Below are 20,757 nucleotides of genomic sequence, written 5' to 3' on the forward strand. Positions count from 1 at the left end.
CAAGAAATAACAAATGTTGGAGAGGATGTAGAGAAAAGAGAACTCTCATACACTGTGGGTGGGAACATAAACTGGTACAGGCCCTGTGGAAAACAGTATGGAGATTCCTCAGAAAACTAAGAATAGAACTACTGTACAATCCAGCTATTCCACTTCTGGGTATTTATCCAAAGAACACGAAAACACTAAGCGGAAAAGATATTTGCAGCCCTATGCTCATTGCAGCATTATTCACAATAGCCGAGTCTTGGAAACAACCTAAATGCCCATCAATGGACTACTACTCAGCCATAAAAAAGACAAAATCTTGCCACTTGTGACAATATGGATGGAACTTGAGGGTATTATGGTAAGCAAAATAAGTCAGCTGGAGAGTCAAATACAGTATGATTTCTCTCATAAGTGGACGATAACAACAACAAACACACACATAGATATGGAGATTAGATTGGTGGTTACCAGAGGGGAAGGGGGAGAGGGAAGAGTGGAAAAAAATAAAAGGGCACATGTGTATGGTAATGGATGGTAATTAGTCTTTGGGTGGTGAACATGATGTAGTCCACACAGAAATGGAAATATAATGACGTATACCCGAAATTTATACAATGTTACAAACCAACATTATCTCAGTAAAAATAAATAGCAGGAGTGACTTGAAGGATAGTGGTGTCAGTGAGCTAAATGGTAAACAACAAGATGCATGGGTTTGGAAGGAAAGTAAAACTGGTTTCCAGACATTGAGTCTCGGGTACCCTGAGATAATTAGTGAAGCTGAATATGTGAAAGAGGTCTGGAGCACATGAAAGCAATCAGGTTACATGCATGGATGCAGTATGATAGTTGAAGCCAACTTGTCATGTAGGTTTCCAAAAAAAGCAGGAAAAGGAGAGAACTCTAAAAAGCATTTTTATCTAAGGGGTTTGAAAAAGCAAGAGGATTCTTCTTGGAGACACATGGGAAAGGGAAGAAGAGAGCCAGAGGATATAGTGGCATGGAAGTCAAAAAGAGAGGATTTTAAGAAAGCAAATATTTCAACAATGCTGCACAATCAAGAAGGATAAAGCTAAGATAAAGACATGGGATTTGATAATTTAGGATGTGGTTGACATATGAAAAAGTGGTTTAGGTAAAGTAATAAGTACAAGTCAGTTTTCAAGTGTTTAAAAAATGAATAAATAGTCCAAAAAAATGGGAACAGTAATCGTAGACTGTTCTCTCAAGAAGTTTGATGGTTAAGGGAGAAGAGAGATTGTGTGGTGAGTTAAGGAAGGTGCTTTACATAGGAAGGATTTGAGCTTGAATACGGGGCAAACAGTGAAGAGGGAAAATTGAAGGTAGAAATAAAGAAGGGAAACATATGAGGCCAGGTTCTTGAATGAAATGGTATCCATATAATCAAGGACACAGATGAAAGAGACAGCTTTGGGAAGGGGGAGAAGGGGTTTTTCAAGTCAGAAGAGATCTATAGTTAATAATACTATATTGCATATTTCAAAGTTTTAAGAGTAGGTCTGAAAATTCTCATCACAAGAAAAAAAAATTTTTTTTTTGAGGAAGATTAGCCCTAAGCTAACATCTGTGCCCATCTTCCTCCACTTTATATGTGGGACACCTGACACAGCATGGCTTGATAAGCGGTGATAGGTCCATGTCTGGTATCTGAACTGGCGAACCCCAGGACGCAGAAGTGGAGAGTGAGAACTTAAACGTATGCCACTGGGCCAGCCCCACGAAAAAATATTTTGTAACTATGTACGGTGATGGATATTAACTAGACTTATAGTGGTGAGCATTTCACAATTTACACAAATATTGAATCATTATGTTGTATACCTGAAACTAATATAATGTTATATGTCAATTATACCTCAAAAAAAATGAGATCAGTATAAACAGTAATGAATGGACACAGTAGAGTAGGAACAGTTTATACCAAAAGATGTCCACCTCAAAATTATGCTCCTCCTGTTGTGCTAGCTGCTCTAATTTCAGTCTCCTTTTCTGGTCCTCGTTATCACCATGACCTATGACCTCTTGTGGTACAATGGGAAATAGATATTTGGTTTAAAAAAAAGGGAAAGGATAAAGCGTGGTAGTTTTTTCTGTTGTTGTGTTTTTGTTTTTTTTTTAAGTAATGCAGGGTTGAAAAGTTCCTATCAGATGGTTTCTGTTTTTATTAGATTATTACGGGGTGAGGTAACTTGCTGAGCATTAGTCAACATTCTGGATAGTATAGGGGTAGGCAAATAAACTTGGAGCCACTAACTGGTTTTCAGCATTATCAGATTTGAGCTTAAGAAATTTCAGTCTGGTTAGAGGTATGGTGGAGAGGCAGGAAGATTGGATTTTTGAGCCAGACCTGAGGAAGGTGAGTTAAAACGATAAGAAATTCAGCAAGAGATCATGCCATAACCAAAGCAATAGCAAGGGAATGGAGAGGAGGCAACATAACTGAGAGTTATTTAGAAGGGGGAATGGGAGTGGAGCAAGCGGAGACCACAAAGTCAGCACAACTTTTTCCAGATATTTGTGAGAGAAGGAAAGAGGGATGGAGAGGTAAACACACAGAAACATGGAGTCCATGGATGTGTTTCACTAAAAAGAGAAACTTAACAGTGGCAGGGAAACAGCCAGCAGAGAGAGAATTTGAAGAAGACACAGCAAGAGGATGATTGACATGGGGATAACTAATGGGATTGTCAACGCTCCCAAGAAAGGCTTACAGGAAGAGATTCAGAGAAGAGGAGAAGGATTAGCTTTAAACTAGAGGAAAGGAAGAAAGAGGTCCACAAGCTATTTACAATACTTCAGAAAGCCTTCTGGAAACCGCAATTAAATAAAATGTCAAGTTTCTTTACTTTTGGCAGACATTGAATCAACCCCGCAGGCTAACACTGGTTATCCCACGCTTATCAGAAATTCTAATTTGCTGTTAATGACATCATAGAAATTTCTAGGATGCGATTGGTGGACCATATGCTGTTAGCAGAGTTATTTATCTGGTTTTTACAATATCTGATTTAATTCTTCCAGCACGTGATCAACGTTGGATCAGAACAGTGACAGCCAAAATTAAGTGACCATTTCCAGGGAGCAGTGCCTAGAGTTTGCACACTTATTTAACTTTATTGCTTATTAGCATTTCACCCATGACAGTGATGTATGTGATTTCATATAAGCGACAAAATCTTTCAAGATATGGGGTCTATGGATGAAAACATAATAAAAAGTCCTTGGATGAAACGAATTGGGGTGACAAGATCTCTATAGACCCTTCACATGTAACATTCTATAATTTTAAGACGGGCCTATAAACACAGGTTCAGGAATGGCTAAATGGGAAAGTTGTAAAGAATACTTGAAAACACCCCAAATAACCAACGACTCACTCTAAACACGGCCAGCAGAAAGGGAAGCAATGTAAATAACCATTCCCATCTGGAACGCAGCACAGGAGAGACAGAAAAAAAAAAAGAGGGCGAGGAATAACAAGCGCTTATCAAAAGTGAAGGATTGCTCGCTTTATTGACAACCACAAAACATTAACCAACTTTAGGAGCAGGAATGATCGTCATGAGCACACGTTATGGTTGGTGCAAGCCAACCCTTGTGTAAATACAAATGAAGAATGAGGTTCTTTTCTCACCAACGTCTACACTAAGCTAGGCTCATTCTGTATCTTGGGCCGCTGGAACTGAGCCAACTGAGAACTTAAGTTTCAAGAGAAATGGGCCAAGGAAGTGAGTTAAGACTGATCTTACTGGTGGGTTGGGTGCTAAAGACTGCCAGACCCACCAGAAAGCCTAACAATAATCCCCGGGGACCTTGGGGTTGGTCTTCGCGTACCAGCTGGGCAGGTTCCGGAAGTAGAAAATTTAGCAAAGGGTGTGTCGGGGAATAGGGGAGCGGACGGATGTGTACTTTTGTTCCGGAACTGTAGTTTTATTGTCCCAACCTGGGTCAGTAAGCCAAGTGAAAGCCCAGGGCTCGCATTCGGGCCAGGTTGGAGCCCTGGTCCCATATCCGCACAGGCCCATGTCTCTGCCGCCGCCGCCGCCCGACGGCGCCCGTGACCTGGTGACCCCACAGGGCAGCATGGGGCCCGTGACCCCGGCGCCCTGGGCATCCGGAGCCCCCTCGCCAGAGCAGCCGCTCTTAAGGCAGAAGGCTAAAGGGGAGGAGGAGGAAGGGGAGGAGACAGGCGTCCAGGGCGCCGGGGCAACGGGCACGGGGGAGCAGCGGCGGCGGGGCTGGGGGGAGGCCGCCGAGACGGCCGCGGTCGAGGAGGGGCAGGTGGAGGCCAGGGACGCGGCGGCGGCGGGGACAGGCGCCCCGGCGGGCGGCGCGGGTGGCGGCCGCGGGGCCTGGCGGCGGCTCCTGGCCTGGCTGCGGCGGCGGCAGCCCCAGTGCTGCCCCTGTGCGGCGCCCCTTCCCCGCTCCGCCGCGCACTGTTGTCATGGAGGAACCAAGATGGCGGCTCTGGCCTACAACCTGGGCAAGCGGGAGATCAACCACTACTTCAGCGTGAGGAGCGCCAAGCTGCTGGCGCTGGTGGCCGTGCTGCTGCTCGCGGCGTGCCACCTCGCCTCCCGCCGCTACCGAGGTGAGCGGACCCTCCCCCTGCCCCAGCCGGCCGCGAGGAGGCGGCGACGCGGCGCCTGGAGGCCGCCCCCTCGCCCGACACCCGCCCACGCTCACGCGGCCGCCCGCGCGCCCGGCCCTTTGGGGAGGCGGGGGCCCCACGTGCCCCCAGATGTCCCCGGCGGCGGGCCAGGCGCCACTGGCCGACTGAGCAGACCCCAGGGCGGGCCGCCACTGGCCGAGGGCCTGTGGTCCGAGGCCCCCGAGCCGCCTGCGCGGGGGTCGGCGCGCCAACCCGGGCCTGGCCCCAGAGGCTCCTGCGCGAGCCGGTCCGGGGAGACGCGCCGGCCCGGGGCTCGCGGGCTGGAGGTCGGACGGGCGGCCCTTGGGGACCAGCCCTCGGCGCGTGAAGGCCAAGGCCGCTCGGCCGGGGCGCACCAGCTCCACGAGTAGGGTAGCGGACTCTGCGCCCTGGGCTCCGGCTCTGTAGCCTTTGTTTAGTCCGGCCCCCGTCCCGGAACAGCAGGGCCGAGCTGTTGTTGGACAGCCACAGGGGCCGCCCCGTGTGCCTCTGCCGCTGGGGCGGCAGCTGGCAAAAGATGCCCTTGGCCAAATGGAGGAGGTGTCACCCAGCCTTTGTAATTCCGAAACGTTTAAAGGGTTCTGCGTGCAGGCTTTTTCAGAGTAAAGTCATTGGGGCAGAGAGGCGAAAAGAAGTTAAGGGCTGACGGGAGTTGAGGTGGGCAATGAAAGCAAGGTGGGAGCCGTCTGAAAGGAGGCCTCCGCTGTGGGTTTTGAAGCTGGAGTAATGGGGGAAAGGAACTATGACCTCCTTATTTCGGAATGCATTATCTTTCAGTAATCAAGTGATGTTTGCTTGTCCTTCTTGATTGATTTCTTTTTTAAAAAAATTTCTCTGTAAAAATGCCACTAAGGGGCTGACAGGCTGAGGGAAATTAATAATGAATGATCTTTTATTTTTGGCCCGTAGTATTATCGAAGCCATTGTCGGGAGAGCTCTTGGTGACTGTTCGATTAATTGGTCAAGATGTAATGTGTAATGGACAGGTGCGCATTTAACACTGTTGCCATTTAACTTCGCACCCCTTTGGCAAAATAACCAGTAAACAGGGTACTGAAATCTGAGCTCTCTTCTCATCTCAGAAACCTTTCAAAGTGTAGGACATGTTGGTCAGTTTTGCTGCTTTGTTTTCTCCAGTGCTTGAGAATTAAAAATCTTGTATTCTACTACCATACTGGATGAATAGCTCTTTATATAAATACACTAAATCGAATTAAAAAGATAAATTCTCTATACCCTTTGGCCTTTCTCCTCCAGCCTCCTATGGATCACAGCCCTATGACCTGACAGGGCTTTGGTTCATTTTAATTCAATAAACAGAAGTCCAACACTTTCATAAGCAAAATAAAACTAGCAATGTTGATGCGTTAATTCGTGGTAATTTTGAAGAGGATTTTCTAGCTACTGTTAATATTTTATGCTAGTTTGGTATAAGAGGACAGTAATCTAACTCAGTTTTGTATTTGTGATGGTAGTGGAGATAAATTTTATAACTGCAGTGCTGTAGTCCTAAAGGTAAACATCCAGTTCCCCCTCCCTTTTTTAAATTGTGCTTTTATCTTCTGATAAATTTGGATACTAATTATTATATTTAGATTGTATATTTCATCCTTTCAAGATCTGTCATCAGCAGGGAAAATAGAATGTCAGATGGAACCTTATGAGTCAGTGTAGCAATCTGGGGTGGTTTATAAAGCCTCCTCCAGAAGCTAGTCATCAGCTTCAGTAGGTGCTTCAGTGCCTTGAGTGTGAAGTAGTACACCTGGTGGGTGTACTTGCCCAGACGGAATGTTGAGAACTTGAGCCAGAGACTGTTTGGGAAAAATAATGATCTTACCAGGAACTTCTTAGCCATCCTCATGCTTTGGCAGTGTCAAAGAGTCAGATGCAGTGCCCTTCACACAAACATAACCGTATGCTTGAATCACAGTATCAAAAATCTTTAGAATACTCAAGGTTCTTATATTACATGTGGAGCTTTAGGCTGTATATTAGTATCTCCAGTGTGTGGATATGAGTATGCCTCAGGCAAGGTAGAGTGAATGCAGTTTGAATACACGTGTTGAGGAGCTCTTGCTTTACAAACTACAGAAAGTAAAAGAAAGAATTACACACTACAGAAAGTAAAACTTGGCAAACACTACATGCTAACATTGAGCACTTATTATATGCCAGGTGCTGTTACATGTTTTAGCTCATTTTGTCTGTATGGCCATTCTGTGAGGTAGATACAGTTATGTTTCATCCTCTCTGCCTTCCCATTTTTAACATCTCTATAATCAGGATGAGCTTTCAAAACTTCGCTTGCATTTCTTTGGTAACATTTTTTCCAACTGTTCCATAAAATAGTAATGTGCCTTAGAATCAGTTGTCTTTGATTCAGTGAATCACGTTATTATTTCCGTTTTAAAGATGAGGCATGAGAGGTTAAGTTGCCTAAGGGTACACAGTTAGTTTCGGACTGAGCTAGGACCCAGTTAGTCTGCCTCATGCCATTACATGATAGCCTGCCTTTCTCACGGCTTCTTAGAGAGCAGTGATGTATAGAAGATGAAGTGAGAAAGCATCTTCCAGAGGGACATGGGCTAAACCACTTAGGAACACTAATTCAGCCTCACAATACCAGCCAAGAGTTTTCCTATTCTTTTTCCAGTACAGTGGTGATTTTCTAAAAGTTGGATGTGAAAAACTTCAAAATCTGACCACCTTACTTTTTATTACCTTTATTTGTTTTTTCCTTCTTCTTCCTAAATTTCAGTCTCACAGTCTAAATATGCTTTGCCTTCTTCCATATCTCACAGATATCTGATTTTCTCTGCCAGCAATGACCTTTCTGTACTTGAAAGTACAGATTTTTCCTTCAAGGCCTGGTTCAAATGTCACCACCAAAGAAGTAGGAATTAGGAATTCAGTGTTTCTACAGCAATTAGTACATACTTATCATGTTGTATTATAATAATTTGTATCTGTCTCCCCCACACAAACTGTGAGCTTCCAAGGGTATTTTATTCGTCCTTGAATCATCAGAGTTTAACACACCGGAAGAACTCAATGAAGAATTATTGGATAAATAGCTTTTCAGAGTCCTTAGTTCCTTCCGTTTTGCTCCTTGCATTTGGTTCTTTCAGTTTTAGTTGAGTTTCATGTTCTAACATCATGTTCTGATCTCAACTTTAGAAAGTAAGGTGGAGTCTTTTTGCATTGTTAATATTATTTTCACATAATATAGTAGAATGACATTTTAAAAATTATTCTTTTAACTGTATTTTTTCTAAATTTTATCAATCTCAAACATTACTGAATCATAAAGTGTCCATTAATATTGTGATTACAGATCAAAAATATCATTTCTGTGACAAGAGATCAGTATCTATAACCTTTAGGGTAGTGCCAATCTGGATACATTTTAATTTTTAATTGGTAAAGTTAACTTACTTCAAATGCCTTAAATTTGTTGAAATCTAATTCCTTTCTATCACTAGCATATTTAATGCAAATGTTAAATATTATTACATGTTTTGGAGAAAAGTGACTTTGAAGCCTCAGAAATTAAAGCAAAGAAGCAGCTCTAGGTCTCTTAGCCTTTGCTTTCTTTGACTGCTCAGAAAGATCCTGATCTATATGACACCACTTTAATGAGGCACTCCTAGCTGTCGACAGAAAATTTAAGTCGTGATTTTTCGGAACAGATTAGAGTATAACTTGCTGAATTTTAGGCAGACAAAATATTCCACAGGTCATATTGTAAACGCTATGTTGTGGTGTTTTCATGCTTGGTAGTAAAACACACACAGCTTTGGGAGGATGATTCAGTCTAAAGGTGCAGTGCGCCAGAGGTATGCTATCCAAAGGAAAATGGAAGCTACAGTTTATTTAGCACCTCAGATGTTTTCTTTAGTTGTTACATTTTGTTTTTCACTTTTTTTTAACCTCTCTTTTGGCTTATTTTGTTTACTTCTAGTATCTTTCTGTTATAGAAAAATCACACATAAAAACCTGAGACTTTAGATTGACAAACTAGAATGCTTATGCTTAAGATAACAGGGTGAAGAGGAAGACAGCCATTCATCTAGATAATCTTAGTATTGGAGATAGCTGAAGTAGATAATTCTCTCTCTTTAGTTGCTTTTTTTTTTTAAAACTTGTGTTCCTAGCTTGATTTATCTGAGCATTTGACAACTTTTGTCTCATGCTGGTTGTATTAAGGTAGCTATCAAAATTATACTAGGCAATTGAAAATAATGACTGAGGCTTTGTTTTCTTTTGTTTGCAGTTTTTTTGGGTAAATTTTGAAAGGAAAATATATGCCAGCAGATATTTACGTATAGTTAGTATACATATTAAAAATGTGGTACATTGACTTATTTTAACATCTAGATTTACATTTAGTGATTTGACCCAAAAAATATTTTCTTCCCAAGAAAAGAGAACTTGTTTTAGACTATGGAATTTTGTGGAGTTTTCTTTTCTAGATCAAGGTAATTTATTTTTAATCAGATTGTAATAGTATTTATTATTACTACTATCTTTATTATTTTTCTGACAAATATAAAAAAGCCAGTCCCTTCTTGTATTTTCAGTTGTCCAGTTAGCAGTTCTATTACTTTTCTAATAATTCTTTGCATTAGATTCTCTCCATTAAGATAGCTGGGATAGTTTCTGTCTTCTGACTGGACCTTCACTGATATGATACAGAGACTATTAATTTCAGATTCAAGGATTATAAAAAAAGCTTCACATCATAAAATAGATTAAAAAGAGTCATCATCAACTAGCATTCATTAGCAAATTAAGAATTTCTTCCCTGGAAAGATCAACAGTCTCTAAAATACTGTGTTTATAGTGTCTTTTGGTTGGTCACAGTTTCAAATCTGTTTTGCTATGGGGTTTTTCTAATATGGGTTCATCACATTAGAGCTATTGTTTTCCACTAGCTGAACTATGTGTGAATAGTAGTATTGAGGAGAGAAAGAAAAACTTTGCATTTTTAGAGACATTTTCTGGTATAGGAAACACTGGTTATTTTAAGATGTTAGTATGGTACTTCTATCTCCACAAAATGGTGTTGATAACGCTTACAGATGGTTAACAAATTACATAATCCTACACACTGAAGATTGATCAAGGTATGTTTCTGTTTAGACTTCTATTAAAAAACCAAAATAAAATAACAACAAAAAAAAAAGAGGAAGAGAGAAAGAAGAAAGAAAAGGGAAAAAAACTTTATAGAATTGATACCTAGTTATTTCCAACTTCTTATTTTAAGAAAATAGATGTTACTAACTTTTTACTTTGCTTAATAGATGTATTTAAAGAGGTAGAAATGCAATAAGTATGGAATTATCATTCTAATTTTAAACATTTACTAGATTTTTAATAGGATTTTGCTCTATAGCCACTATAAAAGAATGTAGCAGGAGTGCTGTTTTTAGGAAAATAACTTAATTGTGTGTTCCTATAGGCCTTTCTGTACTCTTCCTTGGTTATTTATGTAGCTTAATTTTGTTTTTTAGGACTAGAATTAGTTTTTAATAATTGGAAGAATTAAGAACTGATTATTTATAGTTTCCTTACAGAGATGTTATTTAAAAATCTTTGAAATACAAAAACCCTGCACAGGCTACATATATAATTGCCAAAAATTAATAATTGATATTCTGCTTTCCTTATCTAGTTTTCCGCTGTGGGGGATCAGAATTGGCCACCTCAAAATGTGTCTCTTTGGCTTGATTATTTTTAAGAACAAAAGATTTTGAAAGAAACTTTGACCTTCCCCTAACTCCCTAAAAGAAATTTAAGATAAAGGCCTGTCTCCAGGGCAGGCCGTCAGCATAGTTAACTCTGGGTATCCGGTAGACTGGGAGGATCCTTGCTAAGATTGGCACCTGAGCTAACATCTGTTGACAGTCTTCTTTTTTTTTTTTCCTTCTTTTTTCTTCTCCCCAAAGCCTGCCAGTATATAGTTGTGTATTCTAGTTGTAGGTCCTTCTGGTTCTCCTATGTGGGACACTGCCTCAGCATGGCCTGACGAGTGGTGCTAGGTCCGCGCTGAGGATCCAAACTGGCGAAACCCTGGGCCACCGAAGTGGGGCACATGAACTTAACCACTTAGCCATGGGGCTGGCCCCGCTAAGTCCACTCTTATCAAAGTTCTATTTACCAAACATCTGCTTTTCCATTTACATGTGAATTGCCTTCCTCTCCTTTGAAATCCCAAACCACTACCCCCAACATCCTCCTTTGTCTTTAGCTGAAGATGGCATGTAAGATGAGAGCCTCTGCTATTTTGGTGAGTAGCTCAGTTTTCCTGAGTGTCTCCCATGTATACATGTTATAAAGCTTTGTGTGATTTTCTCCTGTTATTCTGTCTCATGTGAATTTAATTAGTAGCCCAGCCAGAAGGACCCAAAAGGTAGAGGATATGTCTTCCTTCCCTACACCACCAATACAATAATGCAGTATTTTCACTTTTCCTTCCTCTTTTATTTTGTAATTTATGACACTGAAGTACCAACAGTTTCATTGTTTATGCATCCCTTTCTTGCATTTGTATCACCTTTTATCTGTATGTTGGCCAGATACATGGATAACTGGATTGAGAAGAGATGTGTTCTTCTACTTTAAATATTTTTGGGTATTCCCTATCCCCACCCTGAATGGTTCAGTACCATTTTTGTTCTGTAGTATCCCTCTTACCAGACTCCCTATCCTGACCTTAACTATTTGTAAAATAAATAGAGCTTGGTGTTGACTGTTAACAAAGAACTAGAGATTAGATTAAATAATACATACATTTTATTATAACCTCATGATTAATCTATAAACATTCTATTTTTCCTTCATCCATTTGACATGTTGGAACTTTTTTAACGCCTCCAACCCCTTTTTAGCTCCTTCAGTCATTAAAGTGAATGTACAGTAAAATGGCAAAAGGACACAGGGTGACCACCTGTCCCAGTTTACACAGACCAAGGGGTTTCCCAGATGTGGAACTTTCTCTAAAACTATGACAGTCCCAACCAAACTGAGAAGAGTTGGTTGGTTATCCTAAAAGAAGGCAAGAGATATCAAGAGAGAGGCTGAATAACCGTGAAATCTGCATTTGTTACTGATACTGATCATGTGTATCTTCAGCCACCTTGTGGATAGCATAGTTTTAAGTTTATTTTTGTAAGATTGTAAAAGGATGAAATTTTATTAAATTTTTAAAGAGGTTCTTTTTTTTTCCCTTTTTCTCCCCGAAGCCCCCCGGTACATAGTTGTGTATTTTTAGTTGTGGGTCCTTCTAGTTGTGGCATGTGGGATGCCACCTCGGCATGGCCTGATAAGCAGTGCCACATCTGTGCCCAGGATTCGAACTGGCGAAACCTCAGGTCGCCCAAGTGGAGCACACAAACTTAACCGCCTGGCCATGGGGCCGGCCCCATAAAGAGGTTCTTGAATAAGCCTTTTTCTCTGTTGGCGCATTTACAGAATAAGGATAGCATACTTTCTCACAGGGAAATTGTGAAAATCAGGGAGTAGGTTTATAAAATATTTCAATATTTACTAGGTTTCCAGATATGATAATACACTATGTATTAAAATACTTGATTAGGAAGTCGTTTCCAAAGTCTTCTTCTTTATCCCTTAAACTTTTCTTTTCCAACTAGAAGTGGAAGTGATAAACAGACGTAAAGGCTAGTTTGAGATTGAGATGATGTCCCTAGAAAGAAAACCTGAAGCAGAAGGAACTGCCAAAGCAGTGAATGTAGCATTTAGGAGTTAGCAGTCTCCCTAAGATGAAGTATCTGTCATTAGTGGCTCTTACCCTCTTAAATATTAATACATTGATATTTACTATGCTTCTCATGGATGAGTAATATGTACCTAGAAGGTATAGTGAAACATGGAAAATTTTGTACTCTCTTATCTCAAAGAGTTTACATGAGGTCAGACAGCCAACATATAAAGCATTTAAAGTATTGTTTGCAACACTGTTGTGTTTGTTACAGGCAATGATTCATGTGAATACCTTCTCTCAAGTGGCAGATTTCTTGGAGAGAAAGTTTGGCAACCTCACAGTTGTATGATGCATAAATACAAAATCAGGTAAGCTTTCTTCATTTTGTTGTTTGTTTTCTAGGATGGGTCTTAATATCTAGAGAAAAGGAGTTGGTGAAGCAAAGAATGTACTATGCGGTACTTCTTCTCTGTATGATGGTAGAGAACTGCTGACGGAGGGTAGGGGTTGGAGTGAGTCCAAAAAAAAGCATTAGGGAAGGAGCTTTGGCCAAGCTGCGTTATGTCAGGTGAGAGAACTCGGCCCGGGAGTGAAGGGATTTTGCTTTGGAACTTGGATAGCTGCCTCATGGGGTTATTCTGAGATAATGGACATAAAGCACTTAAATATGGTTAGATTACATCTTTAACACTTAATAAATGAGGGCTGTTATTATTGAGAGTTAGTTGATTATACACAGACTGGTAGGTTAAACAAGCCTGACCATCTCTTTCTAAAGCAACATAACTACGTATAACAATCCTGTACTACTATCTCTGTGCTCTGAAATACCAATATGCCAATTTTATTTATTTTAATTAACGTTTCTTTGTTGATTTCAGTGAAGCAAAGAACTGCCTTGTAGATAAACATATTGCATTTATTGGAGATTCCAGAATTCGTCAATTGTTTTATTCTTTTGTAAAAATAATTAATCCACAATTCAAAGAAGAAGGAAATAAGGTAAAATTTGTTTATTCTCTTCATTAGGGTATTGTTTTAGAAGTTAACCAACTGAAAAGTCATAGGGGGAATCTGCCTCTTCTCATTCACAAAAGGAACTGAAAGTTTTACTTTGATTTTGGAAAAGGCCAAGGGAAAAAAGGGATGGTTTGCCATTATGAGGAACATACGAAAAAGAAGTGGTGGGTAAGGTATTGGTAAGCTTTTTATTAACTTAAACTTTTAGTTTTCAGAGCTAATAAATTCTTTCCATGGAAAACTTTTTAAAAATTCCTTAGAAAGAAAACAAAGAGAAAATATCCCTTATCCTCCTTTTAATATTTTATCATCATTTTTTTCAGTCTCTTTTTTTAAACATACTTGTAATCTTTTAGCATGTACAATTTTATGTCTTCTTTCCCCACCACTTATCATAATTCACTGTATTATTATATAATCAACGTTAAGTGTTTTCCTAATGGCACTGTATTATTGAGTGGATATAATGTAATTTTATATAATCCTCCTTTTTCTTAACTTTTTGTAGTTTTCTAATTTTTTTATTTTGCAATTTAAAAAGGACATTTCCAATTACATCTTGTGTGAAAACTTTGCTTTGTAAAATTATTTCCTTCCGATGGAATCTCTACAATGCAAATATTAAGGTAGAATATAAACACTTCAAAAATTATTGATTATATTGCTAAACTGTTTCAATTTACACTGTAATTAGCAATGTGCGTAGAGCATAATTTTTTTGCAGCCTTGCTGGCACTGGGCAATCATGCTGGATAATGAAAACGACAATGCAACAAATTTCTGCTCTTTTTATTAGAAAATTTCTCATTTTAAAAATATATCTTTGGAAACTAACAATAATGAACATCTCTCTATAAGTCTCTTAATTAATTTGTTAGTTTTTTTTTTTATGAATTGTCTCATCATATCCTTGTGTTTATACATTTTTAAGTGATCCAAGGTTCTAATCTGTCTTCAGCTGCATGACAAGTAGTGGGGAATGACAAGGAGAGAATAGTAAAGTACAAGAAAGTTCAGAATTGTAGGGGAAATAGCACATGAATTTGTGATGAAAATCTGCCTGTACACATCAACTTGCCCTGTGAAAAGGAGTTGAAAAATTAGGGACTTCACTGCTAAGTAGCTAGTCACATAGTGATAATGGTACTGGATACTGAATTCTTAGGAATTATTGTTTGTGAGATGAGTCCATAGGCTATTAGAGATTTTGTCCACTGGGAAAGGCTAGTATAGATTTTAAAGACGAATAATAGAAAAAGACAAAGTCAACTTTTCCTTTTACTTGATATGTATAAATGTATTTTCCATTTGTATTTATCTACACAAAATTATACAGAAGAGTTGGAACTATTTGATGACATGAGATCATCACAGTTTAAAGTAAAAAACTTTAGTAAATTTTTAAAAAGTAGAGAGATTTCTGATTTCAGAGAAATAGTTTTAATATTTAGCCTTAGAATAGTGTGACTTTCTGAAAATTGGAATAATGGAATTGGCAGCGGTTAGTTGAAAAAAACTACAATGGTTTAGTCTACAATCAAAAGTAGGTACAATATGGTACATTGTTTTTGAGCCCTAATTATAACAGCTAAATTTCCAACTTTTATTTTCTAGAGGTGCCCTGTTATCCCACAATTAAGAAAAAGGATGCATTTACATTTATAGACATTTTAAAAAGGAACAAAGATGCTTTGTCACAGTTTTTTTTTTTTTTTGAGGCCGGTTAGCCCTGAGCTAACATCTGCTGCCAATCCTCTTTTTGCTGAGGAAGACTGGCCCTGAGCTAACATCCATGCCTATCTTCCTCTACTTTATATGTGGGATGCCTACCCCAGCATGGCTTGCCAAGCAGTTGCGTGTCCACACCCAGGATCCGAACTGGTGAACCCTGGGCCGCTGAAGTGGGAATATGTGAAATTAACCACTGCGCCACTGGGCCAGCTTCTGTCACGGTCTTAAAGAGACAGTTATTGAGAAACTGTTTAGTTCACATTGCTAGTGGAGCATTTGCTAAATTCTATTTTACTTATTTCTCTTGTCTCTCAACACCTTGAGGATAGAGATTATGCATAATCATCATTATTTTTTAAATACATGTCTTGTGCCTGACATGGCCTGGAATATTTTAAAAACTGATTAATGGTTTTGGGGTTTTTTTTTTAGTCTTGTTATGGGTTTATTTAGGTGGAATAGGAGTATCAAAGATAATTCATTGTCTGAATTTGTTTCTTTTCTGTATTGAGGCAAATTTTTTTAAAAGAAGCTTTAGAGCCAGGCTTTTTTCAAATTATGTTTTGTGGATGACTAGTTCTGTGCAAAGCTCTGGTCAAATAAGTTTGGCAGAGCTGGAGATCGTATCCCCTCTTAGATGGTTTTAATTTAGGCTAGGATATTAAAAACTTGAGAAGTCTTACAGTAAAGAAACCTGTTTCTGTTGCTTCCAGCCAAAGGGCAAGCTAGATACTCTGGGGGCCCCTTCTACCTCAAACCAGCTAGATCCTAGATTAAAAATATACTTGTTGATGTATTTCTAGACTTTCAGGAAATGGGAGACACTCCCCAAAAAAGGAACAAACTATGAAGCAAAACCAGAAATGAGAACAATAACAGTAGGCACACAGTAGAGATTTGGGTTGCCCCAAAGACAGATGCTAATAGCTGCAATGTCCTATATGCAGAAAACTAAGCTTTAGGCAAGCGTATTTCTCAATAGTAATATTGGAAACCAGAGGACTTAGTATTGGAAGTAGAGTAATACCTTTAAAGCTCTGAGAGAAAGTAAGTTTCACCCTAGATTTGGATACCTAGCATACAGATTTCTCTCTTCTTGAAATATGGGACATTTTCAGGTAAACACAAACTATAGGTTTACTGCCACATAGATTTATACTAAAGGAGTTTCTACAGGACAAACTTCAGGAAGGAGAGAAATAATTCAGAAAAAAATGATCTGAAATATAGCAAGCTATGGTTAAAGAAAATAGTAAAGATGTGTGTACATCTAAACAGTATCTGTATAAAATAATAATGTCTTTTTGCATTTTATAAAAAGACACTACTAAAGAACTGGCCAGTAATAGCATATAGTCAGAGGAAGATGATCACAAAGTATTTGATTGTCCTCTTTACTCCTTGAGGTATTATCTTACTTTAGACCTTAAGTCAGAGATACATAGTAAAACTTCAAGGGCAAAAAGCAAAAGGATAGAATTAAGATGTGTAAATTCCAAACCAGAAGAAGAAAATAATTAAAACCAAACTCATCTAATGTCAAATATATGTTTTATACAGACACACATATATACATACACATGCAAACACATACATACCCCTACACACATGTACATACATATGTGTGTGTGTATACAAAAACATTTATATAGACATGTAAAAATCAGTGTTTATATAATATGTATACGAAAAAAATCTATGTATATATAAGGGATCTAAAAATCAAAAAGTAAAATGAGGGGCCAGCCCAGTGGCACAGCGGTTAAGTTCACACGTTCTGCTCTGGTAGCCCGGGGTTCACCAGTTTGGATCCTGGGTGCAGACATGGCACTGCTTGGCAAGCCATGCTGTGGCAGGCGTCCCACGTATAAAGTAGAGGAAGATGGGCATGGATGTTAGGTCAGGGCCAGTCTTCCTCAGCAAAAAAAGAGGAGGATTAGCAACAGATGTTAGCTCAGGGCTAATCTTCCTCAAAACAAAAAAAAAGTAAAATGATAGAAATATTTATAATCAAAATAAGTACAAGTAGTCTAAGTTTGTCAGCTAAACACATTTTCAGTTTGGTTTTGAAAAGAACTTTCTGCTGCTTAAAAAGACATACCTAAAACAAAAGGATATGGGACAGTTTTAATTAAAAATGAGAAAAGATTTACCAGACAAATACTTATTAAAGAAAGATAAGTCATATTAATATAAGACTAAATAGATTTTAAGGCAAAAAACATTATTAGGGCTACAGATTTTTTTAATGATAAAAGGTTCAGATCACTAAGAAGATTTTAAACTTGTAGGCATTTACTAAACTAGCCTTTAAAATATATAAAGCAAAACTTAATATGATTACAGTGAGAAGTTGACAAATTCTCATTCATAGTGGGAGAATTGCACACTGCTTATACAACTAATGATAGAAGAAGCAAATAAAATTAGTAAACATAGAGTTTACTCTTATAGACTACATATAGATTATTAATATGCTGATTTTACAAACTTATAGCTCAATACTTAAAGAATACACTGAAAAATCAGAGAATATATTTCTTCAAAGCACCCATGGAACCTTTTTTGACCACATATTGGGCCATTAAGCAAGTCCTAACAATATCAGAGAATTGGTATCATTCTTTCTCTATTAGGTAAGTTTCTTTATATTCTAACTTAATCTGTTAAAAATTCTAGAAATTTACAGTAAGTGGTCTTAATGGTGAAATGTTAGACACATTTCCATTAACCTCAGGAAGATGAGGATATCCATTTTTGCTGCTTCTATTCAACTTTGTATTAGAGGTTCTTAGCCAAAGAAAGATAATTTAAAGATGTAAGGATTGGACAGAGAGAAACTCAAGATTTCATATGATACAGTTATCTACGTAGAAAACCCCAAAGAGTCTATAGGAAATTTACTAGATATAATAAAAATTTTAACAAGATAGCTAACCATAAGATGAACATACAAAAATTAATCGTAGTTACTCAATAAAGCTGTTAAAAATTAATTGCATATCGACATGCCAGGAATATAGAGTTCAAGAACATTTAAAATATACTGTGTGCAATAGTAACAAAAATCATATACAGGCATACCTTGTTTTATTGCGCTTCTCATTATTGCGCTTCGCAGATATTGCATTTTTTGCAAGACTTTCACCAGCAAAAAGATTACAACTCGCTGAAGGCTCTGGTGGTAGTCAGCATTTTTTAGCAATAAAATATTTTTTAATTAAGGTATGTGTGTTGGTTTTTAGACATAGTGCTGTTGCATACTTAATCGACTATAGTGTAAACATAATTTTTATATGCACTGGGAAACCAAAAAATTCACGTCACTCGCTTTATTACCATATTCGCTTGATTGCAGTGGTCTGGAACCAAACCTACAGTATCTCTGAGGTATGCCTGTAGTACATAGGAATAAACCTAGCAAATGTGGAACAGCTGTATGCAGAAAAATCATAAAATTTTATTCAAAGACGATTTAAAATGATATAATTAAGTGGAAGATTTGTACTATATTCTGGAATGGGAAGACACGATATTGTAAAGATGTCAGTTATTCTCAAATTGATCTATAGGTTCAACATAATTCAAATAAAATCCTAACAGGATTTGTTGTGGAACTTTACCAAGTGATTTCTAAATTTTGTATGGAAGAGCAGTGGACAAAGCATAACCATGAAAGATTTGAAGACCAAGGTGGAAAGGGCTTGTTCTCTGATATCAAAACTTACTTTACCTCTGTAGTAATTAAGACAGCATGGTATTAGTAGAGCTGGACAAACCAATGGAACAGAATATAAAGCTCTAAAATAGACACATGCATATACAAAGACTTAGTAAGTAACAGATATGCCATTGAAGATCTCTGGGGAAAGGAGGGTCTATCCAATTAATCATGGTGAGGCAATTGGTTATATATATGGAAAAATGTGAAATTGGGCTCCTGCCTTACACCATCAAGTAAAATCATTTCTAGATGAATTTAGACTTAAATGTGAAGCCAAACCTTTGAAACCTTTAGGGAAAAAAAAGTAGGAGAATATCTTCATTACTTCAAGTGGGGAAAAATTTCTTACTTGGGAAACAATAAGTGCTAACTGTAAAATAAAAGATGGATAAATTCACATACCTTAAGATTGAGTATTTGTTCATTAAAAGATACTTTAAAGGAGCCAGCCTTGTGGCCGAGTGGTTAAGTTCGTGCATTCGGCTTCGGTGGGCCAGGCTTTTGCCCATTCAGATCCTGGGCACGGACACGGCACCACTCATCAGGCCATGCTGAGGTAGGGTCCCACGTAGCACAGCCAGAAGGACCTACAACTAGAATATACAACTATGTTATGTACTGGGGGCCTGTGGGGAGAAGAAAAGAAAAAGAGAAAGATTGGCAACAGATGTTAGCTCAGATGCCAATCTTTAAAAAAATAAAATAAAATAAATACCTTAAAGAAAAAAGACAAGCTATAAACCAGAGAAGATACCTCTCTTACATCCAAGAGAGATAAGGAATCACAAATTAATAAGAAAGACAAACCAATGGAAAACAGGAAAGGCATGACCAGGCATTTCACAGAAGAGGAAGCATAAATCCCAGTGTAAATCTGAAAGATGTTTAACCTCATTCGTAATGAGGGAAAGGCACATTAAGACCATAGCAAGATACCATTTTATACATACCTAGTTTAGTCGCAGAAATTAAATTTAACAACAGCAAAAAATACGAAGTCCGAAAGATGTATGAGAGAGACTATATCTCATAAACTGTTGATACATGCCTAAGTTTTTAAGGATGAAATATTAGGATGTCTGCAATGTACTTTCATGTGGTTCAGCAAAAAAGAAAAACTATATGTGTGTGCAAAGAGAGACATGAAGCTAGTGTAGAAAATGTTAACAATTGGGAAAGGGTGTTTCGGTGTTTATTATAATTTTGTCAACTTTGTTGTAAGTTTGAAATTTTTCAAAATTAAAAGTTGGAGGGAAAGCCAACAACACTAAATAATATATCATCTAAGCATGCATATACGTATGACAAAACTATATAGTGAAAAAGAAAGCAAAATATAGACAAAATTTAAGACGGTAGTTTCCTTTGGGTGAAGCAAGGAATTAAGAGAGGGTGAGGTCCGCAAAAGTCATTCAGTGTGTTGGCAGTGCTCTGATTTGTGCCATGGATTCATGAATGCTTATTTATTTTTACTATACTTTATGACTTACATATATGTGACATATGCTCTTGTATATATCAAATGTTACATTAAAATAATAAAGGAAAAAGAAGAAAGAGATTGAATTGAATTAACTGAGTTATGCAGAAGAAGAAAAAAGAAAGTTCATGACACATTATTTCTCTGAGGAAGAATTTTAGCAAGGTTAGGATGGCATAGGAGGAGGAAAATACCTGTGTGATTTTCCCTGACCCAGTATTTCCCAGACTTATTTGACCAAGGAAGCTCTTTTCATATAACATACCTTAAAGTTCCATTGAATTAATGGTCCCAAGAGTCCTTTCAGGAAATGACGCTTGAGCAGGACTAACAAGAATTTTAAAAGTTAACCTGTTTATAAAGCAAGCTTTATTTCACAGAGATATAAAAATAAAAACTGTCTGTCTGATTAAATT

General features: G+C 38.2%; 1 protein-coding gene across 5 annotated transcripts in view; it reads left to right on the forward strand.

Moving 5' to 3' along the window:
• The first annotated feature begins 3,915 nt into the window (after window positions 1-3,915).
• Window positions 3,916-20,757, forward strand: part of CASD1 (CAS1 domain containing 1) — a 46,781-nt gene continuing 29,939 nt past the window's right edge. The window contains exons 1-3 of one of the 5 annotated variants that reach the window (XR_001399977.3): window positions 3,916-4,603; window positions 12,658-12,754; window positions 13,268-13,388. Coding sequence is in view for 2 of the 5 variants with exons in the window: in XM_014853354.3 (XP_014708840.1) it covers window positions 4,036-4,603; window positions 12,658-12,754; window positions 13,268-13,388 (786 nt within the window). In the remaining 3 variants the exon portion in view is untranslated. Of the gene's footprint in view, window positions 4,604-12,657; window positions 12,755-13,267; window positions 13,389-13,415; window positions 13,580-17,691; window positions 17,774-20,757 lie in introns of those variants that run through there. The other 4 variants (XM_014853354.3, XM_044767183.2, XM_044767192.2 and 1 more) reach the window with 4 other exon arrangements.

This window comes from Equus asinus, chromosome 1 (genome assembly GCF_041296235.1).
Source record: "Equus asinus isolate D_3611 breed Donkey chromosome 1, EquAss-T2T_v2, whole genome shotgun sequence".
Lineage (NCBI taxonomy): Eukaryota > Metazoa > Chordata > Mammalia > Perissodactyla > Equidae > Equus > Equus asinus.